This window comes from Salmo trutta, chromosome 12 (genome assembly GCF_901001165.1).
Source record: "Salmo trutta chromosome 12, fSalTru1.1, whole genome shotgun sequence".
NCBI classification, from domain to species: domain Eukaryota; kingdom Metazoa; phylum Chordata; class Actinopteri; order Salmoniformes; family Salmonidae; genus Salmo; species Salmo trutta.
Genome location: NC_042968.1, coordinates 7,326,722 through 7,353,425, shown reverse-complemented (window position 1 = coordinate 7,353,425; position 26,704 = coordinate 7,326,722). Strand labels below are relative to the sequence as shown.

General features: G+C 47.9%; 1 protein-coding gene across 1 annotated transcript in view; it reads left to right on the top strand.

Moving 5' to 3' along the window:
- The window catches only part of nav2a (neuron navigator 2a), a gene marked incomplete in the record, with an annotated part of 129,193 nt that overhangs the window by 80,194 nt on the left and 22,295 nt on the right, over positions 1-26,704 (top strand). The window contains 8 exon segments of the mRNA XM_029766917.1: positions 4,475-4,597; positions 17,326-17,455; positions 19,927-20,239; positions 20,384-21,113; positions 23,393-23,594; positions 23,910-24,208; positions 24,849-24,914; positions 26,518-26,562. Coding sequence (XP_029622777.1) covers positions 4,475-4,597; positions 17,326-17,455; positions 19,927-20,239; positions 20,384-21,113; positions 23,393-23,594; positions 23,910-24,208; positions 24,849-24,914; positions 26,518-26,562 — 1,908 coding nt within the window.

Here is a 26,704-nt window from a genome sequence, read left to right as displayed (position 1 = left end):
TTCTGGCATCAGCAGCAGACTCAAACTAAAAATCCTAAACTGCCTCAAAGTGTCAAGAGGAAGGAAAATAGCCTTGTTTAGAGCACATAATTCAGGGGTTACAAAACTCTTTTTGACCCCACCATGTAAAAAAAAGGGGGTTAATTGGGGCTAAGACAGTCTATTACAAATCAGTCTGACAGTACTTTTGACAGCATTTCTATGTGAAGGAAGTATGGTTTGAAGTGACTGAAATGCATTAGAAAGGTATTGGGAAGTTCAGAAGATCATCAGGCGATACTTTTGTATGCTCTTCTGTGTAGAACAGAACATCATCATTGGTAATGTTATTTTTCGCCCCCAGTCTGATTTAGTGTCTGGTCCTGTCCAGTCCGCTCTGTTCTAATGAGTCCTGTGCGGCTTGTGGGCAATGTAGAGAGTCTTATCTTTCAGTAATGGGGTCATAATATTGTGTAGCTTAGCCTTTTACTGCGGTGGGCTAAATCAGGGTCACACAGTTTCTTGGTAGTCTTAAACAAATCTACTTTGAAACAAAAATATCCACCTTACACAGATGGTTATGGGCTTAAAGAAAGAAGACACCTATACCATGTCAGATGTAGAGTTGAAATGTATTCAATTTTGGGTTTGCATCCCAATATTACACTTTATATGCATATAACAAAACCGTTTGATATAGAAACACTGGATTTTCGGCGGGTAAAAAAAAAAAAAAGGTTTATTAATTATGAAATTATGAAAAATATGAATAACATTCCACCCATGATGCCACTAGAGGGCGATTTGTTCATTTGACTGCAGGAAAGGGCTACACCATTCAAAAGACAGAGCCACATTGGTAGGACGAAAACAGAAACCGCTTTGTTTATTACAACCGCATCTAGCTACTGGAGTTTACCGACGTAACCCCGGATCTATGAACCAAAGCTCAAAGTTTCTCTTGCGACATAAACACTTCTGCAGAGCCACCTGCCCTGAAAGTGGTGGGGTTAAGTGCTCCCCCTGAAGCACTCAGATAACGCATTTCAAACAAAACACACACACACACACACACACAGTCTTTTTGTTCTGTATCTATTGACGCGGACTTGTCGTTCGTTCTAAATGTTCCATTGCCACACTGGCTGGCAACATTCCTATCCCTTGCTTGCTAGCTAGCCAACTACGGTTAATTTACAGTCACGTCAAAAAGTGCAGCCAGAATAACAGAAAAGTAGCCGCGTTTGCATTTGTTTAAGCTGTTTTATAGTGACATTTATTTTGGATACATCCATGACAATGATCTAATGAGGCGCGATTTCGCCTGGCGTAGAACATGTGCTCTCTCATTAGGACACTATTGTTCAGAGGAGCTAGCTAACACAATAACTTCAAACTGAAGCTGGAAAGACTGCAAACTAGCTGCACTTCGTTTCGTTTGACCTTTTTTCAATTGACATTTCTTTGTATATATCCAGAAAAAGGATGCCTGCTGATTCATGAGGTCCCGACACGTTCATTACTATGGGACAGCTGGGAGATTGAAACAATGTTGCAAATGTCGGAGAGAGTCAGCAAGGTTTATACAAATCTCCGCTGTTGAAAACATAATGTTAGTCTAAAAGAAATGTGAGATAATGTCTAGATGGTTTTTATAGTGGAGATCAAGGTTATAAATTGCCTGGCTGGGCTGATGAGACAGCGGATTATGCAGTCAGATGGAACAGAGTAAATAGGCATTGTAATGTCATAGATTTAGCCGGTGGTAACTTGTGGAATAGGCACCGGCTGGAATGCAGTTTTAACCAATCAGCGTTCGGGTTTAGACCCACCTGTTGAATAAAAAGGAAATACACAAAATCTCTGAGGATGAACTGTAGTCACAGGAGGGCATGTGTGTATGAATGGTCCCAACCTCGGCCATCAATCGATTGATGGTCGAAATTAGCCTTTATTCAAATGGCTTTCGTGGAAATGGAGTGACCAGATTACGCCTGTAGCCTGGGGGGTTCTGTGTGTGTGTGTGTGTGTGTGTGTGTGTGTGTGTGGTGATATGGTGGAGCCTCCCTGTGTCTTAACCATTTAAAACAGACACAGATAGCTCAGTCTCCTCCCCAGGCCTTGAATGTTTAACAACCAATGCTAAGTTGGCATTAGCAGCTAACTGATTCAACCGTGTATTGTAGGTTTGACCATAGAGAATGAGTTGGCAGTGGGATTCCACGCCCACCTACAGGGTAGTCACTATCTGGGCAAGTGGCAAAGTCATAAATAAATACAATTAAAATTAAATAAAAATAAATTAAATTAAATTGTAAATGAGAACTTGTTCTCAACTTGCCTACCTGGTTAAATAAAGGTGAAATAAATAAATAAATAAATAAATAAATAAAAATAAATACCGCCTTTTTCTACAGTTTATCTTCTAAAAATTAGATTTTAAACCTTATCTTATGCCTGACCCTGACCCTAACTTTGAATTAAGACCAAACATCAAAATGTTGTTTTCATAAATGTTTACGATATAGTCAATTGTGCCACCTGTCCACCTAGTGGAACTTACAGGCATCGTTCTTTATCTTTACCATGTAGATCGCCAATGCTTCCCACAGTTGTGTCAAGTTGGCTGGATGTCCTTTGTGTGGTGGACCTTTTCTTGATACACACAGGAAAGTGTTGAGTGTGTTAAACCCAGCAGAGTTGCAGTTCTTTTTTCCCCATTTTTTTTACCCCTTTTTCTCCCCAATTTCGTGGTATCCAATTGGTAGTTAGTCTTGTCTCATCGCTGCAACTTCAGTACAGACTCGGGAGAGGCGAAGGTTGAGAGCCGCGCGTCCTCTGAAACACAACCCAACCAAGCCACACTGCTTCTTGACACAATGCCCATCCAACCCAGAAGCCAGCCACACCCATGTGTCGGAGGAAACACTGTACACCTGGCGACCGTGTCAGCGTGCATGCGCCCGGCCCGCCACAGGAGTCGCTAGAGCGCGATGGGATAAGGACATCCCTGACGGCCGGCTGGACTCTAACCAGAATGTCTAGTGGCACAGCTAGCAGTGCGATGTAGTGCCTTAGACCACTGCGCCACTCGGGAGGCCCTAGAGTTGCAGTTCTCGACACAAACCGGTGTGCCTGGCACCTACTAGCATACCCCATTCAAATGCACTTACATTTTATGTCTTGCCCATTCACCCTCTGAATGGCACACATACAAAATCCATGTCTCAAGGCTTAAAATCCTTCTTCTCCTCCCCTTCATCGACATTGATTGAAGTGGATTTAACAATAAGGGATCGTAGCTTTCACCAGGATTCACAGGGTCAATGTCATGGGAATATATACTTTTTTGATTACTCAGTGTATGTTTGTGCACATGGAAGTAAGTGATTTATGTTTACTATAGGTTAATCAAATCAATTTTATTGGTCACGTACACATATTTAGCAGATGTGTTCCTAGCTCCGACAGTGCAGTAGTATCTAACGGTTCACAACAACACACACACATCTAAAAGTAAAAGAATGGAATTAAGAAATATATAAATATTCGATTCAGCGATGTCGAAGTGGCATTGACTAAAATACAATAGAATAGAAGACAGTGTTTTAGTCAATGCCACTCCGGCATTGCTCAATCGAATATTTATATAATTATTTCAGTTTTAGATTAGTGTGTATTGTTGTGAACTGTTAGATTCGACTGCACTGTTGGAGATAGATAGGAACACAAGCAGGTTAATGAAGCACAAGCAGGTTAATGAAGCAATACAAATGTTATGTGACTAAAATGAAAGGCCATTTAATTGAAAAAAATGGCCCATTGTTTTCGTCATTTTGATAATAACTACACAAAATTGTTATGCAAAATGACAAAAATTGGACTAAGACTTAATGATATTTTAGTCAAAATGACTAAGACTAGACTGAATCTAAAAAAGGGTGCAGACATTAACACTGAACCAGGAACAACATCTTGGAAATGTAGGAGAAGTACTGGTCTAGCTGCACTTGTGTGTGTGTGTGTGTGTGTGTGTGTGCATGCGTGTGTGTCTGTGTTCTTCTGTGCATGTGCGGAGCTCCAGTGGTGTGGCGTTAATGACCGGTCCAGTCGACCAGCAGCAATTTAATCTGATTGATGAGACTGGTGCCTGGGACGGACAAACAAGATGGATGTTCTTTCCTCTCCTCGTTGGTTTTATTTAGAGCAGGAAGGAACAGCCATCTTGTTTGTCCGGCCCAGGCACCAGAAAGGCAAGGAGTTGTTGACTCTCTCTCTGGGGTGTTAGACCAAGTGTTGGACCGTGCTCTATTTTCTTCTTCCTGGCTTAAAAGCTGACATGAAAAACTGTCTTCTTCCAGTCAAACAATTTCCGTTTTGGAATCCATCAAGAATGAACTGTATTCCAACAAAAGTGTTGTGTAATTTTAACGTGAGCGTTGACTTTGAAAACCTTGTGTTCTCTGATGTGACCCTTGACGTTTTCTGATCTCAGCTACATGACGGACGGCGGTCTGAGTCTGTACACGCGGCGACTCAACCGTCTACCCGACGGCATGGCGGCGGTACGAGAGACCCTCCAACGCAACACCTCCACGGGCCAGGGAGACGCTGACAGGTAGGACACACACACACACACACACACAGACCATTTCACTGCATCATTGGGAGAGGTCCTTACATTGGGTCAAATTACAAAATGGTTGGATTTGTGTCCTTGTGACCTGCGTGGATCAATGGAAAGGATAACAGGGCAGCAGTTTGACCTCTTTCTGGGAGAGAGAGAAAGAGGAGGAGGGAGTGGTTTAATGTCTAATTGACAGCGGGAAATGGATGGAGGCATTATACTATTAAGATGGAGTGTGTTGGTATGGAAGAGAAGCGGACGGGTGTGTGGGACCGAAGTGAGAAAGAGTGAAGCTAAGTCAGACTGCAGTTATAACTCCTCTCAATCTGCAGGTGTGAGTGATTTCCTGTTTTTCCCACCTTTTGACCTCTATCTTCCCTCCTCCTCTCTCACACCCCCTAAGCCCTCACCTCTTCTCCCCTTTTCCCTCACCTCCTAACCCCTAAGGTGAGAGATGAAAGCTTCCGGTCTCTCTCCTCTCACCATGAGCCATCTTGACCTTTTGCCTGCCTCTTTCTTTACCACCCTGCTCACACTGTATCTTTCTCACCTCTGCCCTTCACCTTCCATAAAGGTCTTAAAGAAACCCCTAAAAGGTGTGTGTGTGTGTGTGTGTGAGAGAGCTTTTACGTATTGGCAGTTGTTGATGAGAGAAAAAGGGAGAGAGTGGAGAGAGAGAGAGAGAGTCTGAAACGGTATTAAATGATAAAGGTCTTTTGGGAACGGTGTAGTATTTATTTTTTTACTTTCATCTATCTGGGAGTTAATCTTGTTAATAGTGCATTACTGCTTGTGCCAGTCGTCTCTCTTTGTTGATATTCCCGACTGATCTTCAAAGAGCGTTCCACTCCTTTCTGAAAAAGCGCAGAGGTGGAGGGTTGGGGGAAGGCAAGGAGGGAGGGGGTAGAGGCGGGGGAGTGGGGGGTGGGTGTGTAGAGGGTACATTTGGAGCAGCCCTCCTGAAGGAATGTCTGATACATGTGGTTAGTGGTTTTGGTTTGCATTAATTGGGAGAGTTGTAAAGTGGTGGGTAACTGCGTTAACATAATATAGCAGGGCTGAAATGGCTTCAGGCTAAAGTGTGTGTGTATGTGGCGGGGGGGGGGGGCTGAAATGAGATCAGTCTAATTTAATAGATGACTGGGGGGGGGGTAATGGAGCTGATTTGGGAAGGTGGGGAGCTGGATTTGAAAGCTGACCACCTTACTATGCCGTGTGTGTGTGTGTGTGTCTGCATGTGGCATCCTGTTGTGTGTGTATGGGCGTTGTTGCGGTGTAAATTTCACGAGCCCTGACTGAGAGTCCGCATCAGCTCCTTAGTTGGCCGCTCCGTAACGGGCTGCGGTTGACCACTGGATCGGAGACCTATAAAACAGATCAGCTTTTAACGTCTTAATGATGCTGCTGTGGACACCGGCATCTTAGCCTGCCGTCAGGGCCCAGTCAGCGATAGGGTTGGGGGTTGGGGTGTCAGATATCACCATGGCGATGGGGTAAAAGCCTTGTGACCTCAGGCTAAGAGCTTCAACGTGTCATAGTGCACAAGGGGGGGGTATATTCTGTCGCTCTCCAGGACACTGACTGATTCCTGATAAAGGAACGTGCAAATGACATTTCAAACTGGCACTATCATTACCAAAGAACCCCTTTTAGTTATGAGACAACACAGACCCACAGCGACAAAAGCCTGAGAGTGTCACATTGAATTAATGTGTGTGTGTGTGTGTGTGTGTGTGTGTGTGTGTGTGTGTGTCTTTCAGCTCGCGTTTCATTTCACGGCCAGAGAAAGAGGAAGTAACTCATCTGTAACAATCTGTCCGCTGATTTGAATTCCTTTTGTCCGACCAGACAAAGAGACAGTCTTTTCTCTCTGTGTGTGTGTGTGTGTGTGTGTGTGTGTGTGTGTGTGTGTGTGTGTGTGTGTGTGTGTGTGTGTGTGTGTGTGTGTGTGTGTGTTGTGTGTGTTGTGTGTGTGTGTGTGTGTGTGTGTGTGTGTGTGTGTGTGTGTGTGCGTGCGTGTGTTCTTGCAGATACAGTATGAAACAGATAGGAGAAAAACAGGAAAGGCCCAAACCACCCTTTTAACATTACAATGATAAATACAGGATATCCCTCTGTCCTCTCCTTCGTCTCTTATTGCTCTCCGTTCTTCACTCCTTGTGTGTGTGTGTGTGTGATGTTAGTGGATCTCTGGGGAGGTTTTACATCTTCCACTCCCCAGGGTGTATGTGTGTGTACAGCCTAAGGAGTTGTAGTTATTTCCAGCACCCTCTCAACACCACAGCATCCCCAATGCCCATTTCCGTACCTGTCTGGACTTGACTATTCCCCTCAGGTAATTGAGGAGAAGGGAGGTGCTCAGGTAAAGGTTGCACCTGGCAGTAAAACGACTGGACAGGATCACTTCCTCTCTACCTTCCTGCTCTACCTTAGAGGAATCCTCATTCCCCCCCTTGCTCTGTCTGTCTCTCTCTGTCTCTCTCCGTCTCTCTCTCTCTCTCTCTCTCTCTCTCTGTTGTGTGTTGCCCTCTCTCCAGCGTAGAGGATGCTGGGGTTTTGCTCCAGGCTCTAAACATGTACAGTCACAATCTTTTCTCCTTTCTCTCTCGTTCCCCAGGCATTTCATGAACCACCGATCATGTTTCTCTGATAACCAAGAGGCCTTTTTGTATGATAATACACTGCGCGTGCATTTACATTTTAGTCATTTAGCAAACGCTTTTATCCAGAGCGACTTACAGTAGTGAATGCATACATTTATTTTATTTTTTCCCCCCTTTTTTAATTTTTTCGTACTGGTCCCCCGTGGGAATCGAACCCACATCCCTGGCGTTGCAAACACCATGCTCTACCAACTGAGCCACACGGGACCGTGTGTGTGTGTGTGTGTGTGTGTGTGTGTGTGTGTTAAACCCCAGTGCCTGCCCTCAATAACATTTCTATGTGTCTCATGCTTAGACTGTTCACATAACGTCACCCTCTAGGATCAGATCCAATATCAAACCTCCAAAAGTTATTCCGCGGCGTTCATTTTGAGAGTCTCATGATTCCAGCAGCATGTGGGCTCTGGTCCGGAATACCAGGAGTATTTTGGATAGTGAGGCAGGAGGAGAAGATGGGTTGTTACTGGCTTAATACTATCATCGGTGTGTCTTTGTGTTTGGGTGACGCTACTACTGACAGCTTTCTACGTTCTGTGTTCTTCTATGGTTGGAGTAGCGGATACGGCAATGTCTGCACTCATTGTTTTTGGAAGCACTCTTACATTGGTTTGATTAGCTGAGAAATGGATAAAGGACCACTCCCTCCCTTTGTCTGCTTCTAGGCTTCTCTCTGGCTCTCTTTTCCTCAGTCCCTCTCCGTCTCGCACGCGCGCACACACACACACACACACACACACACAAACCTCTCGACTTATACATGGAATGCAAAATGCTATAAATCCCCTTTTGACGTCTTTTATGCAAGAACAGGACTTTCCTGTTTCCCCTATTGCGTGTCTTTGTAATCGCATATAACGCTGCGCTGAAACACTGCGTCTCAACATCATTCTACCCAGTGTGTGATATCTGGAGCTTCACTTTGAGCGTTGAGCTTTCAGCTGAACTATTTGCCCAAGTCACTGACACCCCCCCCCCCCCAAACACACACCCACGTACCCCAGCTGCAGAGGTGCCCCTGTACTCCTGAGCACACGCACCCTTGCCTTCTCCGGTGCCTGGGAGGGTATGGGATTAGACTGGGTGATAGGTCATAGTTCAGGTGTAACAGTACATTACCAGAAAGCGAGAGGGAGGGGATACAACTGGGACAAAGAGGGAGGCGTACAGCGAAGGAAACTTCAATGGGCAAAAAGAGAAGGGAAAGATCGACAAGAGGATTTAACAAATTGTAGTGGAGGAGGGGAATCTGAGACTCGAGTGTGTGTGTGTGTGTGTGTGTGTGAGAGAGAGACGGCGAGAGAGAGATGGATAGAGAGAGACTCCTAGGAGCGTTTACTGATGTCGTTGTAGCCGTGGATACCGGTGCTTCTATGAACCCCCTCTTCCCCCTGGGCTTCCCCTCTGTCACCAGCACACCTGCCTCGCCCCAGGACACACACACACACACACACACACACACACACACACACACACACACACACACATAGAGGGCGTGGTTCTTACACACAGTTATCTCCTCTCTCTCAAACACACACACACTCACACACACACTCTGCTGTAATGGTCTATGCCTTTGTCTCCGGCTGGCTGACTCCTATTGGATCAGTGCTTAGGGAAGTGGCGTTGAGCCTTGCTGTGCCACAGAGCGTGGCAGGGATGTCGTCACTGGGACGTACTGACTGCCTGCCATCGGGACACTGCATCGCAATGGCTGGCCTCTATTCTGGAGTGTGATCAGAAGAGCGTGGAGGAAACATGTAACGTGAAAGAAGGGAAGTCTGACACAGAGAGAGAGAGATGAAAAAGCCTTCCATCCCCTGCCACTTTGGAGGATGTTTCCGTTGAAAGTTTATAGACGGACAGACTGCCGCATGGATATTGGCTCTGAGGAACAGACAGTGGTTGGACAACCCTGAACTGGTTGGTTTGGGAATCTGCCGTGAAGGGGTTGCCTAGCCCCACCTGCCACCTTGGCCTGCGTAACGTGGCAAAGGTTAAGCGGTACCCTCCTCTACCTCACGGAGGGGTCGAAAGACATTTTGCTGAGTGGGGGTAAAAATGTGCAGGTTTGTGGTGGTACCCAAGGTAACGAGATCAATGTGATTTATCCACACTTAGTATGGGAGGGAGGCTCACACCCACACGCACGTACATATACACGCGCGCACACCCGTGCAGATTCACACACAAACACCTGAGGACTGGAGAAATGAGATGAGGTAGTTTACAGTGTGTTTATGGTCTGGTGTGTGTGTATGGTCTGGTGTGTATGTGTGTGTCTTCTGTCAATGTGAAATTCCACACTTGTCTGCCTCCCACTGGGTCCTTTCGATCAGTGTGTGTGCGGTTTGTGCGCGTGCAGTGGTCTGTATCCCACATCTGTATTGGGCGCGTTTCTTTTATGGGTCTGTCGGTTGACTCAAGCAAGCGCACAGAGAGAGACAGAGAGAGAGAGACAGAGAGAGAGAGAGAGAGAGAGAGAGAGAGAGAGAGAGAGAGAGAGAGAGAGAGAGAGAGAGAGAGAGAGAGAGAGAGAGAGAGAGAGAGAGAGAGAGACGGACGGACGTCGTTTTGAGGTAACGTTCGTTTCGTACCTAAGCATGTGTTTACTCGAGCTAGTCAAATGAGAAACGAGGCTAGAAAAAGAGATACTATAGAGGGACAGATGCATTCCGTGACCCTGTAGTCCAGGAGTCGGGTCATTTCTCTGTGCTGCGGGGACAGCTGTGTCATTGAACGACCACACAACTCCGGACCCGGAATGTCCACAAGGAGAAGGAATGCACCGAGTCCTGTCCACGATCCTCTCCGCCGCTCCTTCGCCCTCTCTCTTACCCCGTGCCTCCCCGTTCTCTACCTCCCTCACCCTGTATTTCTCCCTCACTCCCTCCCATATTCTCACACCCAATCCCCGGGGGCCTGTTCAAACTGCCCTCCCCCATTCCCTCCCCATCTCCCTCACTCCTCCCTGTGTATCGAGGGGCCAGAGGTGGTGTTTACAGAGGGACAGCCAAACAGTGGTTGTGTGTACAGTCAGCTCAGTCAGTACACACACACACACACACACACACACACACACACTGGTGTGTGTTCCTACTGGCTGTCTACACTAAAGAATAGGTTTGGGGTCAGGGTTAGTTTGGAGGTTTCGTGTTGAGGCAGTAGTGGCGCAGCCAAGCTAGAGTTCTCATGATGAGGCACTTCTAAAAAAAACACAAAAAAAACATCTGGTTTGTTTGCGCCTGTCGCCGATGTCGGTTATGTGTGACGGACGGAAACGCCTTCTCAAGACTCTCTTTTCTCAGCCTTGATTTTATTTCCATAAAACAAAACTGTCTGTCTTTTGAAATCCATGCGGTCTGACGGATTAAGGGTGTGCGTGTGCGTGTGCATTTCTCCGAGTGTGTGAGCCTCACCTGTCTCTTTCCCCATGATGTCATCTGTGACCTCTCACCCTTCGGGGGTATATATTAGAGGGAGCTCATGTTTAGTGTGTAAACCCATGTCCAATCCACTCACACTGTCTCTAACAGTAGTCTACTAGTCATCTGATCCTACAGCAGTCTGAGTAACAGTAGCCCTCCCTTGAACAGAGGAAATTCCTTATCGTCCAGAGGTTATTATCTACGTCTGAGCGCGCGTGTGTGTGTGTGTGTGCGTGCGTAATTATTGTTTTATTTCTTCTTGTACTTTTACCCCAATTTCGTGATATCCAATTGTCCCATTACTGCAACTCCCGTACGGACTCGGGAGAGGCGACGTGCATGTGTAAATGTACGTAAGAGTTGGAGTGAGCTTCGCCGGGTAACAATATGGGCAGAGCTAAAAAAAAACAAAAAAACTTGCTTCCCCAGAGACACATATAAGGAAACTAAACAAACAGAGAACAACATAAACAGAAGGTTTTTCCAGGACGCTGTCGGACACTCCCATGGGTCCAGCCCCAACGGCAGCTCTTTCTCATTGGCCCAGCGGTCCCAGTTGAATAACAGCAGGGTTTATGGCCCCTGACCTGTGTGTGAAAACAGAGGGCGGTCTTCGGGGACACGGGGGAAGAAACTCAGGCGGTAGACCAGGAATGTGTTGATTTGGGTCAGTTCAGAGTCTGTTCTCTCACCTACTGTCTCTCTCTGTCTCTCTCTCTCTCACCTACTGACTCTGCCATCCCGGGATTTACGGTATTACCGGCATAGCACACAAAGGGGCACTAAACATGCAACAACAACAAAAAGCCACCGATTACCAAAATTCTAACAAAATTAGCACAAGTAATAACGAAATCACACATACAGTAAGCTGTTAGCTAAATGCTATAGAACAAAAATGAACATAAACTAATTGCAAAGACGGGCATATCCAGCTCATAAAGTTACGCAAGCATAGTTAGTAGCTACCGACAGTCATTTTCGGTGAGTGTGGACATTTACAAGCGAAAGTGGACGAGAGAAATTGTGCAAATGAAAGTTGTGATGCAGGCTTTTCTGAAGTAAGCCCAGCATGTGTACACGGAGCAGAGGGGAGAACAACGGAGGAGGGGAAAAAACGCTAGCAGGAAGCACAGGGAAAAAATGGCATCTGTACAGTTAACTCGGATAACAGAGCTCTTTTGACTTCTAAAACACGGCAGAAAGCCGTTCCAAGGTATTTAGTAGTGAATTGCAACTTCACCTCATGTGCGCCGCACAGCAGAGACTTGGCGATAGAACGCTACGAGCTCACGCTTTCTCTTGTTGTGCCCTTAACAACGAACAGGTGACTGGCTCAGCTATTCTGGGGGAACTACGGTAAGCTTCATAATGTAAAACGATGTGACAGATGAAATGATGAACACAATCTGCTTTATCTCCGAGCGTATTACACAAGTTGATTCCAGGTATTAACTTAAAAAGTAGCTACAAATATTCACATTTATTGAAAGTAAATAACTCGATGGTGTTGATGGTATTGAAAAACCATCTCGTGGCTTTTTTCAAATACCCCGGTATATGGTATACCGCCCAAACTGACGTTGTCTCTCCATCTCTCTCTCTCTCCACCTACTGTCTCTCTCCATCTCTCTCTCTCCCCTTCTGTCTCTCTCTCTCTCTCCCCCCTTCTGTCTCTCTCTCTCTCTCCCCCCTTCTGTCTCGCTCTCTCTCTCCCCCTTCTGTCTCTCTCTCTCTCCCCCTTCTGTCTCTCTCTCTCTCCCCCTTCTGTCTCTCTCTCTCTCTCTCCCCCTTCTGTCTCTCTCTCTCTCTCCCCCCTACTGTCTCGCTCCATCTCTCTCTCTCTCCCCCCTACTGTCTCGCTCCATCTCTCTCTCTCTCTCTCCCCCCTACTGTCTCGCTCCATCTCTCTCTCTCCCCCCTACTGTCTCGCTCCATCTCTCTCTCTCCCCCCTACTGTCTCGCTCCGTCTGTCTCTCTCTCCCCCCTACTGTCTCGCTCTATCTCTCTCTCTCCCCCCCTACTGTCTCGCTCCGTCTCTCTCTCTCTCCCCCCCCTACTGTCTCGCTCCGTCTCTCTCTCTCTCCCCCCTACTGTCTCGCTCCGTCTCTCTCTCTCCCCCCCCCTACTGTCTCGCTCCGTCTCTCTCTCTCTCCCCCCTACTGTCTCGCTCCATCTGTCTCTCTCTCCCCCCTACTGTCTCGCTCCATCTCTCTCTCTCTCCCCCCTACTGTCTCGCTCCGGCTGTCTCTCTCTCCCCCCTACTGTCTCGCTCCGTCTGTCTCTCTCTCCCCCCTACTGTCTCGCTCCGTCTGTCTCTCTCCCCCCTACTGTCTCGCTCCGTCTGTCTCTCTCCCCCCTACTGTCTCGCTCCGTCTGTCTCTCTCTCCCCCCTACTGTCTCGCTCCGTCTGTCTCTCTCACCCCCTACTGTCTCGCTCCGTCTGTCTCTCTCTCCCCCCTACTGTCTCGCTCCGTCTGTCTCTCTCACCCCCTACTGTCTCGCTCCGTCTCTCTCTCTCTCCCCCCTACTGTCTCGCTCCGTCTGTCTCTCTCTCCCCCCCTACTGTCTCGCTCCGTCTGTCTCTCTCTCCCCCCTACTGTCTCGCTCCGTCTGTCTCTCTCTCCCCCCTACTGTCTCGCTCCGTCTGTCTCTCTCTCCCCCCTACTGTCTCGCTCCGTCTGTCTCTCTCTCCCCCCTACTGTCTCGCTCCGGCTGTCTCTCTCTCTCCCCTACTGTCTCGCTCCGTCTCTCTCTCTCTCCCCCCTACTGTCTCGCTCCGTCTCTCTCTCTCTCCCCGCTACTGTCTCGCTCCGTCTGTCTCTCTCTCCCCCCTACTGTCTCGCTCCGTCTCTCTCTCTCTCTCTCCCCTACTGTCTCGCTCCGTCTGTCTCTCTCTCCCCCCTACTGTCTCGCTCCATTTCTCTCTCTCCCCCCTACTGTCTCGCTCCATCTGTCTCTCTCTCCCCCCTACCGTCTCGCTCCGTCTGTCTCTCTCCCCCCTACCGCCTCGCTCCGTCTGTCTCTCTCCCCCCTACCGTCTCGCTCCGTCTCTCTCTCTCTCTCCCCCCTACTGTCTCGCTCCGTCTGTCTCTCTCTCCCCCCTACTGTCTCGCTCCGTCTCTCTCTCTCCCCCCCTACTGTCTCGCTCCGTCTCTCTCTCTCCCTACCGTCTCTCCGTCTCGCTCTCCTCGGTCTCCTCCTCTCCTTCTGTTCCGTAGCGTTTCTTAACTTTCTAAGAGCATTTGCCGAGGAACTTGTTAGCGTTGCAGTCCCCCAGGACCCGCTCCCATCTTTCATCATGACGACCACGCCCGATGCTTACAAAGAGAATAGTCTGTCTGTACACCTAACCTAATCCTAAAGACCAATGCTCAAATGAATCCATTTAACTCCATTTCTACAAACTACCACACAGCTGTGAAGGTCTCCGTCTCACTAAGAGCGATTCCCCCGCTCAGAAATCAACGCCAAAGTGAATTGATTGTCGAATCACACACATCAATTGAACCCGTAACTTTCTGACGTTTCGGTATTAGCGTTTGGTGCTTGGAACTGCTCCTCTTTACTAAGCTCAACGGGGGTTGGCTGTGGTTAGTGTCATCGTCATTTCTGATTGGCTCTAAATGGCTGGGTGGTAGTTAATAGGTAGGTTGTGCTGCCAGCAGGAGGCTGTGGGTTCGGGCCATGTTGCTGGGCTGATCTCTAATTAGTAATGGGCTGGCAGTTAGTCAGGGTGGATCTGTCTGGGAACTCTGGGATCACACACACCGACACGTATGACATGGATGGGAAGTTGGGAATGTTGGATTTGGGAATATCTGATAGTAAGGAATAATGTTTTGTATGTATGATCATACTATGACCGTACTGTAACTTCATACTTTTGGGTTTTTAGACGATGCCTTATTTTGGTTCCATAGGATTTGGGCGGCAGGTAGCCTAGTGGTCGGAGCGTTGGGCCAGTAACCGAAAGGTTGCTGGATCGAATCCCCGAGCTGACATGGTAAAAATCTGTCGTTCTGCCCCTGAACAAGGCAGTTAACCCACTGTTCCCCGGTAGGCCATCACTGTAATTAAGAATTTGTTCTTAACTGACTTGCCTAGTTAAATAAAGGTTACATTTAATTACAACAACAACAAAAACATTTGGGAGAGTTTGCCATTGTGCTGTGATGTTACTGGTTTGGCTGCAGCAGTGAGCTGGTTAACTGTGCTTGGGGAAGGTCAGGTTACATGCACTAGGGGAGAACACTCTCTCTTTCACGGTTCCCTCACTCAGTCCAGAGAGAAAGAGAGACGGGGGAATATGCGAGAAGAGATAAGGCAACAGGAGAGAGAAAAGAGGGAGAGGGAGGGATGAGGAGTGCAGAAGACACAGTCAAAAACACAGAAAGGGCCAGAGCGAGCAAAGGGATAAAGGCGGAGTGGGAGGGGGGGAGGTAGACACAAAGAGAGAGTGAGACTGGCAGAGGGAGAGGCAGAAGGAGAGGGATAGAGTGAGAGAAGCCGAGAGAGAGAGAGAGAGAGACTGGCAGAGGGAGAGGCAGAAGGAGAGGGTTAGAGTGAGAGAAGCAGAAAGAGAGAGAGACTGGCAGAGGGAGAGGCAGAAGCAGAGGGATAGAGTGAGAGAAGCAGAAAGAGAGAGAGGTTGGCAGAGGGAGAGGCAGAAGGAGAGGGATAGAGTGAGAGAAGCAGAAAGAGAGAGAGAGAGACTGGCAGAGAGAAGCAGAAAGAGAGAGAGGTTGGCTAGCTCAGTGTGTAACTCAGCGGTATGGACTTATGAAGCTCTCGGTCCAACTCGGCATTCTCCCCCACACTACAGGTTCCCACGACATCCCAGGAACTCTGGCCAGGTAAGAGAGTGTGTGTGATGGCTCTTTTTCCTTTTGAACATGGGCTAATCTACATCTTCAGAAGGATACTAGATATTACATATGGACAATAACCTTTAGATTCTCAGTTGGTCTGTGATGTTTCTCTCTCTCTCTCTCCGTCTCTGTGCGCGCGGGGGGGACTATCCCCCATATGGCTGTGTGAACATGTTTAGACGGCTGTGGTCAGTCTAAATCTCTCACCAGTTAGCTCAGTCTGCAGTCCTGTCAAGAACAGATATACTGTGGCTTTTAAGGCAACTTCAAAGCATCCGAGCCTCGGAGCTTAAGCTACAGATTGCGGTGCTTGCGGTAGATATCAGATCTGTGTGATGAGTGTGTGTTAACGTGAGATCCCCCAGTATGTTGTAAAGGGCTGTGTGTGTGTGTGTGATGGGATAGACGAGGAGGATAGATGCTTAAGCCAAAGTCAGTGAGGACACGTTGATGTATGTCAGTGTGTGCGTCTTTAGCGACAGGGTTGTGTGTGTCTGTCGCGTTAGAGGTCATGGATCCGTCCCTGGATGACTCTAATCCAAACACCAGGGTACAATAGCAGCTGTGTGTGTGTGTGTGTGTGTGCTCAATAGTTGTCAAGCCTGCTTTTAACTCTTTTCCCTCCCTGTGGTCCTTTCAGACTGATGTTTGTCCTGTCTCATCCATAGTCTCCCTAGAGATCACTCTAGTCTCTCTTGCTGCCCCCCCCCCCCCCCCCCCACACACCCTCTAGTCTCGACCACCCGCCCCCATCCCCTGCCCCGCTTCGCCCCCCCAGGGTCGGGGATAGACGAACATAGCCTGTATAATTGTTCAAAGTGGGGTTAAAGACTAGTGTGTGGACAGTGTGTGTGTCGTAGAACCTTCCTGGTTCAAGGTTAGTCTCCTCTGTGTTTGATGGACAGCTCCAGTCAGTGTGTGTGAGACTGAGATTTCCAGGCAGCTCGGGGCTTATGCTGCTGCCTGAACCGTGCCTTACATTCACCCTGCCTCTTAGGAGGGCTTTTCTCCCTGGTGCAGAGAGAGACTGTGTGTTATCACCCAGGATTACGCTCATACATAAAATATCCCTCCTATCTCCGTGGGTTCGCCAGCTTGTGCGGTCACAGAGCTTTAGCTAGGCTAGCAGGGCATCTACACTGTGAGGGGATTCATATTCAGAGCCAGAACGACTGATACATTGCCGTCGTCTGTCTAGAGCAGCGCTTTCCAACCCTTTTCCCGGAGAGCTACCCTCCTGTAGCTTTTTCGCTCCAACCCCAGTATCTACCCTGATTCAGCTTATCGACCAGATGGTTATCAGAAGCAGGTGTGCTAGATTAGGGTTGGAGGGAAAATGTACAGGGCTGTAGCTCTCCAGGAACAGGGTCGGAGAACCCTGGTCTAGCCTATGTGTTGCTCCATGGAGGTATGGTAGTGAAATGTGAAATATTCACAGTATTCAGCCGATTCCTCGGCTGGAAATGAGATAAAGGCTCTGAAGTTGAAAATGTAACACTGATTTAATTGGAGAGTCCTTTTCGGTTGCGTCCGTTCAACCACGCACTGAACCCTTGTTCAACTCGTTTTACAAACGAGGTATCTGTTTAAAGGCACATTTTGTACCGTTTGTTCTTTTCTAAAAACGAATCCCTTTCGGGTATGCCCTTGCCTCTCTTCTCCTGGTTGTGGTTGGCACGTCACCTCTCCTCTCTCCTCCCTTTACCCTGGTTAAAATGGTGTTGTTTAATTCAACCTATCTTCTTCTCCTTTCTCTCCAGCTGGGATGACAGCAGCTCGGTGAGCAGTGGCGTCAGTGACACCATCGACACAGATGACATCAACACCAGCTCGTCCATCAGCTCCTACGCCAACACACCGGCCGCACAGCGCAAGGCCCTCAGCGGACAGGTCGGTGTGGAGGCTAGATACAAACACACATATGCATGAACGTCACCCATGCGCGCGCACACACACACACACACACAAACACTCAACACACACAAATGCAGCTCCGGGCTCTAAACGGACACACGGATAAACTCTCAAGTACAGTCTCACACTCCCGCTTCTCCCCCCCCTCTTTCTCCTCTCCCCCGTCCCTTCTCTCCCCCTTAGCTCCGAGCGTGTTAAATGATATTGACATTCCTCACAGTTTAGAAGGGAATATGAGCCTATAGTATTGCTCCGGGTGGCAGACCTGTGAACTGACTAGACTAAGGTTGATGTTTTGAACTGGCCTCAAGTCATTAAATACCAATTTTAAGAAGCCACCTTTTTGATAAACTGTCTGAGAAGTGATTCTACTCTCAGCTTGTTTTTGGGTGGCTTTGGGAAAGGGGTTGGGTGTCCGGATAACGCACACCCGCTATACAATAACACTCATTTAATGTACTGGTTATTTGATGTAGGATAACAAAGCCTGTACAAAGACCGCCATTCTCCCAGTAGTAGTTGACCTTTGGCACCACACTATATGAATATAGTCTCTTTCCGTAGAAACTGCCTCCATGTTGGATCCATACAGTGGGGGAAAAAAGTATTTGATCCCCTGCTGATTTTGTACATTTGCCCACTGACAAAGAAATGATCAGTCTATAATTTTAATGGTAGGATTATTTGAACAGTGAGAGACAGAATAACAACAAAAAAAACAGAAAAATGCATGTCAAAAATGTTATAAAATGATTAGCATTTTAATGAGGGAAATAAGTATTTGACCCCTCTACAAAACATGACTTAGTACTTGGTGGCAAAACCCTTGTTGGTAATCACAGAGGTCAGACGTTTCTTGTAGTTGGCCACCAGGTTTGCACACATCTCAGGAGGGATTTTTTTCCCACTCCTCTTTGCAGATCTTCTCCAAGTCATTAAGGTTTCGAGGCTGATGTTTGGCAACTCGAACCTTCAGCTCCCTCCACAGATTTTCTATGGGATTAAGGTCTGGAGACTGGCTAGGCCACTCCAGGACCTTAATGTGCTTCTTCTTGAGCCACTCCTTTGTTGCCTTGGCCGTGTGTTTTGGGTCCTTGTCATGCTGGAATACCCATCCACGACCCATTTTCAATGCCCTGGCTGAGGGAAGGAGGTTCTCACCCAAGATTTGACGGTACATGGCCCCGTCCATCATCCCTTTGATGCGGTGAAGTTGTCCTGTCCCCTTAGCAGAAAAACACCCCCAAAGCATAATGTTTCCACCTCCATGTTTGACGGTGGGGATGGTGTTCTTGGGGTCATAGGCAGCATTCCTCCTCCTCCAAACACGGTGAGTTGAGTTGATGCCAAAGAGCTCCATTTTGGTCTCATCTGACCACAACACTTTCACCCAGTTGTCCTCTGAATCATTCAGATGTTCATTGGCAAACTTCAGACGGGCATGTATATGTATTCTTGAGCAGGGGACCTTGCGGGCGCTGCAGGATTTCAGTCCTTCACGGCGTAGTGTGTTACCAATTGTTTTCTTGGTGACAATGGTCCCAGCTGCCTTGAGATCATTGACAAGATCCTCCCGTGTAGTTCTGGGCTGATTCCTCACCATTCTCATGATCATTGCAACTCTACGAGGTGAGATCTTGCATGGAGCCCCAGGCCGAGGGAGATTGACAGTTCTTTTGTGTTTCTTCCATTTGCGAATAATCACACCAACTGTTGTCACCTTCTCACCAAGCTGCTTGGCGATGGTCTTGTAGCCCATTCCAGCCTTGTGTAGGTCTACAATCTTGTCCCTGACATCCTTGGAGAGCTCTTTGGTCTTGGCCATGGTGGAGAGTTTGGAATCTGATTGATTGATTGCTTCTGTGGACAGGTGTCTTTTATACAGGTAACAAACTGAGATTAGGAGCACTCCCTTTAAGAGTGTGCTCCTAATCTCAGCTCGTTACCTATATAAAAGACACCTGGGAGCCAGAAATCTTTCTGATTGAGAGGGGGTCAAATACTTATTTCCCTCATTAAAATGCAAATCAATTTATAACATTTTTGACATGCGTTTTTCTGGATATTTTTGTTGTTATTCTGTCTCTCACTGTTCAAATAAACCTACCATTAAAATGATAGACTGATCATTTCTTTGTCAGTGGGCAAACGTACAAAATCAGCAGGGGATCAAATACTTTTTTCCCTCACTGTATAGTGCAGCGGTTATTGTAGGCTGAGTAGTGCGTCACATAGGGTAGGCCCCAAAGAGCTTTCTGATTTTGTCCACAACCAGTATACTCTCATAGCACTATCATCACAGCCCTATAGGCACATGTGGAAGTTACTAACTTCAACCCGATTTATCCGTTTATTCCCATATATGCCAGAGCACCATATAATAGATCACAAGTTCCCTCTTCTTCTCATCCTCTGTGTATGTCGTTCTCTCCCCCCCCCCCCCCCAGCCTGTAACGGATGCTGAGAAGCACTCAGCCTCCACCACCCTGAACCCCGCATGGTCAGGTGACGAGGTCAAGAGGTCAGACGGGGTGTCGGACAGTGAGGTCAGCAGGATGGACCAGGGCTCCAAGTGGGCCCGCCGGAACCCCTCGGACGTGTCCGACGAGTCGGATAAGGTGGGCTCGGGGCGGAAGACTCCCTCAATGACACACACAGGGTCCTGGAAGGGGGGCATGAGTGCTCAGGTGGGGGTGACCAGCCCCAGGACTAAAGCTACTGGAACGTCAGGGTCTGCTGTGATGAAGACCCACAGCACAGGTATGGGCGTTTTCTGTCCTGGCAGTGTTTTGCTGTCTCTGTAATTGTCTCATTTGTCTCATTAACCTTCTGAAACACCACAACTATGACAAACTCTCCTCTGACCTAAACCCCTGCTGTATGTCCCATCCTGTGTACCTGTAGGTAAAACAGACGACGTGAAGGTGTCCGAGAAGGGCCGTCTCTCCCCTCGCTCCAACGGCCTCCGCCGCTCGCCCTCCGACGCCGGGCGCAGCAGTGACGACGAGGCCAAGAGAAACACACCCTCTTCCACCTCCGCCTCCACCCGCACGTCACACACACACACCCTCACACACGCCCTCTCCGAACCCCACTCCCAGTCTCACGCACTGACCTCCCGCACCCCCACCAGCACATTTGGCTTCAAGAAGCAGAGTTCCGGGATGGTTACTATGGTTACCGCCAGTGGCGCCACCATCACGAGCGGGTCAGCTACTCTTGGGAAAATGCCCAAGTCAGGGACGAGATCCCTTGCCGTTGGGATAAAGGTCGGAGGTCAAGATGTGGGGTCCGGTCTAGGTCACCATGACGATGGGTACCTCCAGGTGAGCACCCGCTCTACACTGCAGTACCGGAGCCTTCCGAGACCCAGCCGGTCCGGCGCCGGCGCGCGTAACGGAAACCGGTCGTCGACCAGCAGCATCGAGGCGGCCGTGCTCTCCGTTACCACTCACAGTAAAAGCAGAGACGTGGGAAACACTGGGAAAATGAATGGAAGTGGGACCGGGGTCTCGCTGGCCAATCAGACGGACCGAGAAAAGGGCGTGTCAGAGGGCGTGGACAACCTGAGGGGAGGGGCTTCCACCGTACCTCTCACAGGGAGACAGCAGGTTGCCTCACCCACACTGCGCAGGTGAACAGACTCACACATACGCTCACATACAGAGATATATAATGCCACTCACACTTAAACGTGGTCATTAATGACACCCATTTACAGTAGTGTCTGAAACCTATTCCTAGTGTGATGCAACACACACACGCGCACACACACACACACACACATTCACATCCATACACAAAGGTCATGTCAGCCCACTGTGTGAAAACTAGCCCTTCAGCATTTCTGTTCAGCTGCCAGGTCTGAGCCGACACTTTTTCATAGTGCCAAGTCTTTATATGTAACACGAGCGGAGTCTTACCTCATCACTGCTGGGCTGGCTCATTAATCTCTATGGGTAATAAGGCTTTGAAGACCCTGCTCGATATTATCACCCTGCCTACCGTCTTAACAGTCAACACGCTCTGGCTACGTCCCAAACGGGACCCCATAACAAATATAGTGCACTAAATAAGGATTAGGGTGCCATTTGGGACGTAGCCACTGTCTTTTGGCTTAAAGTAATGGGGTATGCTAATGTCATGCTTCAAAAGTTACTCAGATATAATCCCCCAAGCCTTTACTCAATAGTGTGCCATAGGGGTGGTTACTAGACATGACTTTAAAACAGAAATGCGTCTACAATACTCTACATGTTTCGTATCTCTCTCTCTCTCTCTCTCTCGGTGTGTGTGTCTGTCTACCTAAAAAATTTTACATTTACATTTGAGTCATTTAGCAGACGCTCTTATCCAAAGCGACTTACAGTTAGTGCATTCATCTTAAGATAGCTAGGTTGGATAACCTAGCCATTCCATAATCATGGGCATTAATATGGAGTTGGTCCCCCTTTTGCTGCTGTAACAGCCTCCACTCTTCTGGGAAGGCTTTCCACTAGATGTTGGAACATTACTGCGGGGACTTGCTTCCATTCAGCCACAAGAGCATTAGTGAGGTCGGGCACTGATGTTGGGCGATTAGGCCTGGCTCGCAGTCGGCATTCCAATTCATCCCAAAGGTATTCGATGGGATTGAGGTCAGGGCTCTGTGCAGGCCAGTCAAGTTCTTCCACACCAATCTCGACAAACCGTTTCTGTATGTACCTCGCTTTGTGCATGGGGGCATTGTCATGCTGAAACAGAAAGAGCCTTCCCCAAACTGTTGCCTCAAAGTTGGAACCACAGAATCGCCTAGAATGTCAGTGTATGCTGTAGTGTTAAGATTTCCCTTCACTGGAACTAAGGTGCCTGGCCCGAACAATGAAAAACAGACCATTATTCCTCCTCCACCAAACGTTACAGTTGGCGCTATGCATTGGGGCAGGTAACGTTCTTCTGGTATACGCCAAACCCAGATTCATCTGTCAGACTGCCAGATGGTGAAGCGTGATTCTTCACTCCAGAGAACACGTTTCCACTGCTCCAATGCATAGTGCCAACTGTAAAATTTGGTGGAGGAGGAATAATGGTCTGGGGCTGTTTTTACCGTGGTTTGGGCTAGGCACCTTAGCATACAATGACATTCTAGACAATTTTGTGCTTCCAACTTATCGCAACAGTTTGGGGAAGGCCTTTTCCTATGTCAGCATGACAATGGCCCCAATGGCGGCGAGCTTTACACCACTCCAGCTGACGCATGGCTTTGCACATGATCTTAGGCTTGTGTGCTGTTGCTCAGCCATGGAAAACATATTTTATGAAGCTCCCAACCCACAGTTATTGAGCAGAAGTTGCTTCCAGAGGCAGTTTGGAACTCTGTACTGAGTGTTGCAACCGAGGACAGACGATTTTTACTTGCTTCAGCGCTCGGCGGTCCCATTCTGTGAGCTTGTGTGGCCTAACACTTTGCGGGCTGTGCCGTTGCTCCAAAACGTTTCCACTTCACTAAAACAGCACTTAACAGTTGACCGGGACAGCTCTAGCAGGGTATAAATTTGAGGAACTGACTTGTTGGAAAGGTGGCATCCTATGATGGTGCCACGTTGAGCGTCACTGAGCTCTTCAGTAAGGGCCATTGTACTGCCAATGTTTGTCTATGGAGATTGCATGGCTGTGTGCTCAATTTTATACACCAGTCAGCAACGAGTGTGGCTGAAATAGCCGAGTCCACAAATGTTCCTTAATAAGGTAGCGATCAGCCAAGTCAGAGCTAGTAAGAGGGAAGAATGAAGCGTGAGTGTTCGTTCATGAAAGGCTTTTTTTGGTGTGGAGGTGCTGTGTGATTATTTAAGATGCTCTTTGAAGAGATGGGGTAAATATTTTTTACAAATTCTCCTTTTCAACTTTCTCCTTCTCTTCTCCATCTCTCTCCAGGTTGTTTGGTGGTAAGTCCAGTAAGCAGGTTCCGGTCACCACGGCAGAGAACATGAAGAACTCAACGGTGATCTCCAACCCTCACGCTACCCATGCTGCTCTGGACTCCCCTGGAGGTGTAGGGGGGGAGAGCGAGGGCAGCAGCCCCCTGTACGGAGGACGAAACCTGAGCACCGGCCATAACACGCTGGGTAGCGAACAGGTGAGATAGGCAGACTAGCCTAACCAAATGGCATGAGCTGGCAATATCTTTGTAGTCTCTTGATAAGCATCAGTGTCCATGAACAGAGTTTATACTTGCACAAACAAGAAAATAGCCAACTTTAGCTACCAGCGCCGACGATAGGTGATCCAATAGTTGGCTATGATAGCGAGCAACCATGTAACTAGCAACAGCAGATCGTGACATGAATAACAGCAGACAATATGATTTGACCTTGGGGAGTGGAAGCGTAACCGTTAAATGTAACATATGAAAATCACTTGATAAATCCGGAATTCCTCCTGTGTCCCCCAGAGTGCGTCCAGCCCCGGCTCTGTCTACTCCTCCATGGGGCCCTCCAACAGCCTGACCTGGGGCACCACCATGAGCACTGGCTCCTCTGCCCAGAGCAGGGAGGGTACCCTGGGTGGGCACAGCGGGCACGGTGGAGGGGCGGGAAGCCTGGGATACCCCTCGGTGAGCAGCATGCACACCAGCAGCGAGTCCATCGACATGAGCGTGAGCAGTGCTGGGCATGGAGGAAGAGACAGCAGGGAGGACACCCTCTCAGCTCTGGGCAGGACCAGCAGCATCAAGACGGGCATGTCTGAGAGGTGAGGACAGAAGGGTGGAAGGAAGGGTGGAAGGAAGGAAGGAAGGTAGGTAGGGATGGGAGGTAGGGATGGGAGGTAGGGATGGGAGGTAGGGATGGGAGGTAGGGAGGGAAGGAAGGAAGGAAGGAAGGAAGGAAGGAAGGAAGGGAGGGTTTGAGTGGTAAGAGTGGGATGTTGGGGGAATCTGCTCTGATCTTGGTCATCCTATCTTTATATGGACAAAATAAAAACAAGGAACCTGTCAGATGTTGCCATAGCATGCACTGCCACATTGTGTTTGTTCAGTGTGTCGTTGTGAAACATTCCTGCGTACACGAATGTGTACGTGGCCGGAATGTATCAGCCATATTATCACCGGAGATACTGTCCAAGCATCTCCATGGAAACCATTGTTTCAGGTATGCCTTCATGCGATGCCATTTCAGATCTATTCTGGTCTTACCTTCTCTGACACGTCTCATTATCTTTACTTACTAGACCAGTAGAGGAGATTCATTGGCGAGCAGGTGGGGCTGATTTTTCGCTTGTGGCAACGGTTGGACTCAATGCGGCTCTCTCCTTCAGAGGATTCTTCTCCCGCTCTCTTTTCTTTCTAAACTTCTTTCTCTCTTTGTCTGTTGTGCAACCCCCTTCCCATCAGCCCCCTGTCCTCCCCCTCCGCTAGCCCTAAATTCAACCGGAACACCTTACCTCGGAAACAGGAAAGGTAAAAGTGCTTGTGTGTGGTGGGGCTTTGCTAAGTGGCGGTATGTGTGTGTGTGTACGTGTGTGTGTACGTGTGTGTGTGTGTGTGTGTGTGTGTGTGTGTGTGTGTGTGTGTGTGTGTGTGTGTGTGTGTGTGTGTGTGTGTGTGTGTGTGTGTGTGTGTGTGTGCGTGTACTGTGTTGTTGCAGGCTTTCATTCCCCACTACAGCGCTGGCTCTCAGTCCCCCATCGCTGTTTATATGCTGCCATCTTGTGGCAAAACTTAGACTTGGCGCTTGATATTTAAAAACACCGATCACTGCTATGACATGATACTATACTAAGATGTGTCACAAAATATATTTTTCAGAAAAGCGATGGCATATACAGTACCAGTCAAAAGTTTGGACACGCTTACTCATTCCAGAGTTTTTCTTTATTTTTACTCTTTTCTACATTGTAGAATAATAGTGAAGACATCAAAACTATGAAATAACACATATGGAATCATGTAGTAACCACAAAAAGTGTTAAACAAATCAAAATATATTTTACATTAGAAATTCTTCAAAGTAGCCACCTTTGCCTTGATGACAGCTTTGCACACTCTTGGCATTCTCTCAACCAGCTTCATGAAGTAGTCACCTGGAATGCATTTCAATTAACAGGGGTGTTAAAAGTTAATTTGTGGAATTTCTTAACCTTCTTAATGCGTTTGAGCCAATCAGTTGTGTTGTGACAAGGTAGGGAAGATAGCCGTATTTGGTAAAAGACAAAGTCCATATTATGTCAAGAACAGCTCAAATAAGCAAAGAGAAACAACAGTCCATCATTACTTTAAGACATGAATGTCAGTCAATCCGGAAAATGTCAAGAATTTTCCAAGTTTCTTCAAGTTGCAGTCGCAAAAACCATCAAGTGCTATGATGAAACTGGCTCTTTTGAGGACCGCCACAGGAAAGAAAGACCCAGAGTTACCTCTGCAGAGGATATGTTCATCAGAGTTAACTGCACCTCAGGTTGCAGCCCAAATAAATGCTTCAGAGTTCAAGTAACAGACACATCTCAACATCAACTGTTCAGAGGAGACTGGGTGAATCAGACCTTCATGGTCGAATTGCTGCAAAGAAACCACTATTATAGGACACCAATAAGAAGAAGAGATTTGCTTGGGCCAAGAAACACGAGCAATGGACATTAGACCGGTGGAAACTTTAGATTTTTGGTTCCAACCGCCGTGTCTTTGTGAGACGCAGAGTAGGTGAACGGATGATCTCCGCATGTGTGGTTAACCAGCATGGCTACCACAGCATTCTGAAGCGAAACGCCATCCCATACTTTGAAGAATCGAAAATCTAAAATATATTTTGATTTGTTTAACACTTTTTTGGGTTACTACATGATTCCATATGTGTTATTTCATAGTTTTGATGTCTTCACTATTATTCTACAACGTAGAAAATAGTCAAAATAAAGAAAAACCCTTAAATGAGTAGGTGTGTCCAAACTTTTGACTGGTACTGTATATATTTTTACAATTGCAATAGTACACTATCCACATTCCTCCTTTCCTCTCCTCCTTTCTTCTCCTCTCCCTGAAGTGTTTTTCTCTGCCGATCCCACAGGGGTCCACACAGTGATAGAAACACACTGCCCAGGAAGGGACTCAGGTACCTACTGCATGACCACTTGAGCACTGTCTGCCACGCTTAGCTCCCTCCCTCTCTCTCTCTCTCTCTCTCTCTCTCTCTCTCTCTCTCTCTCTCTCTCTCCTCTCTCTCTCTCCTCTCTCATCTCTCCTCTCTCTCTCTC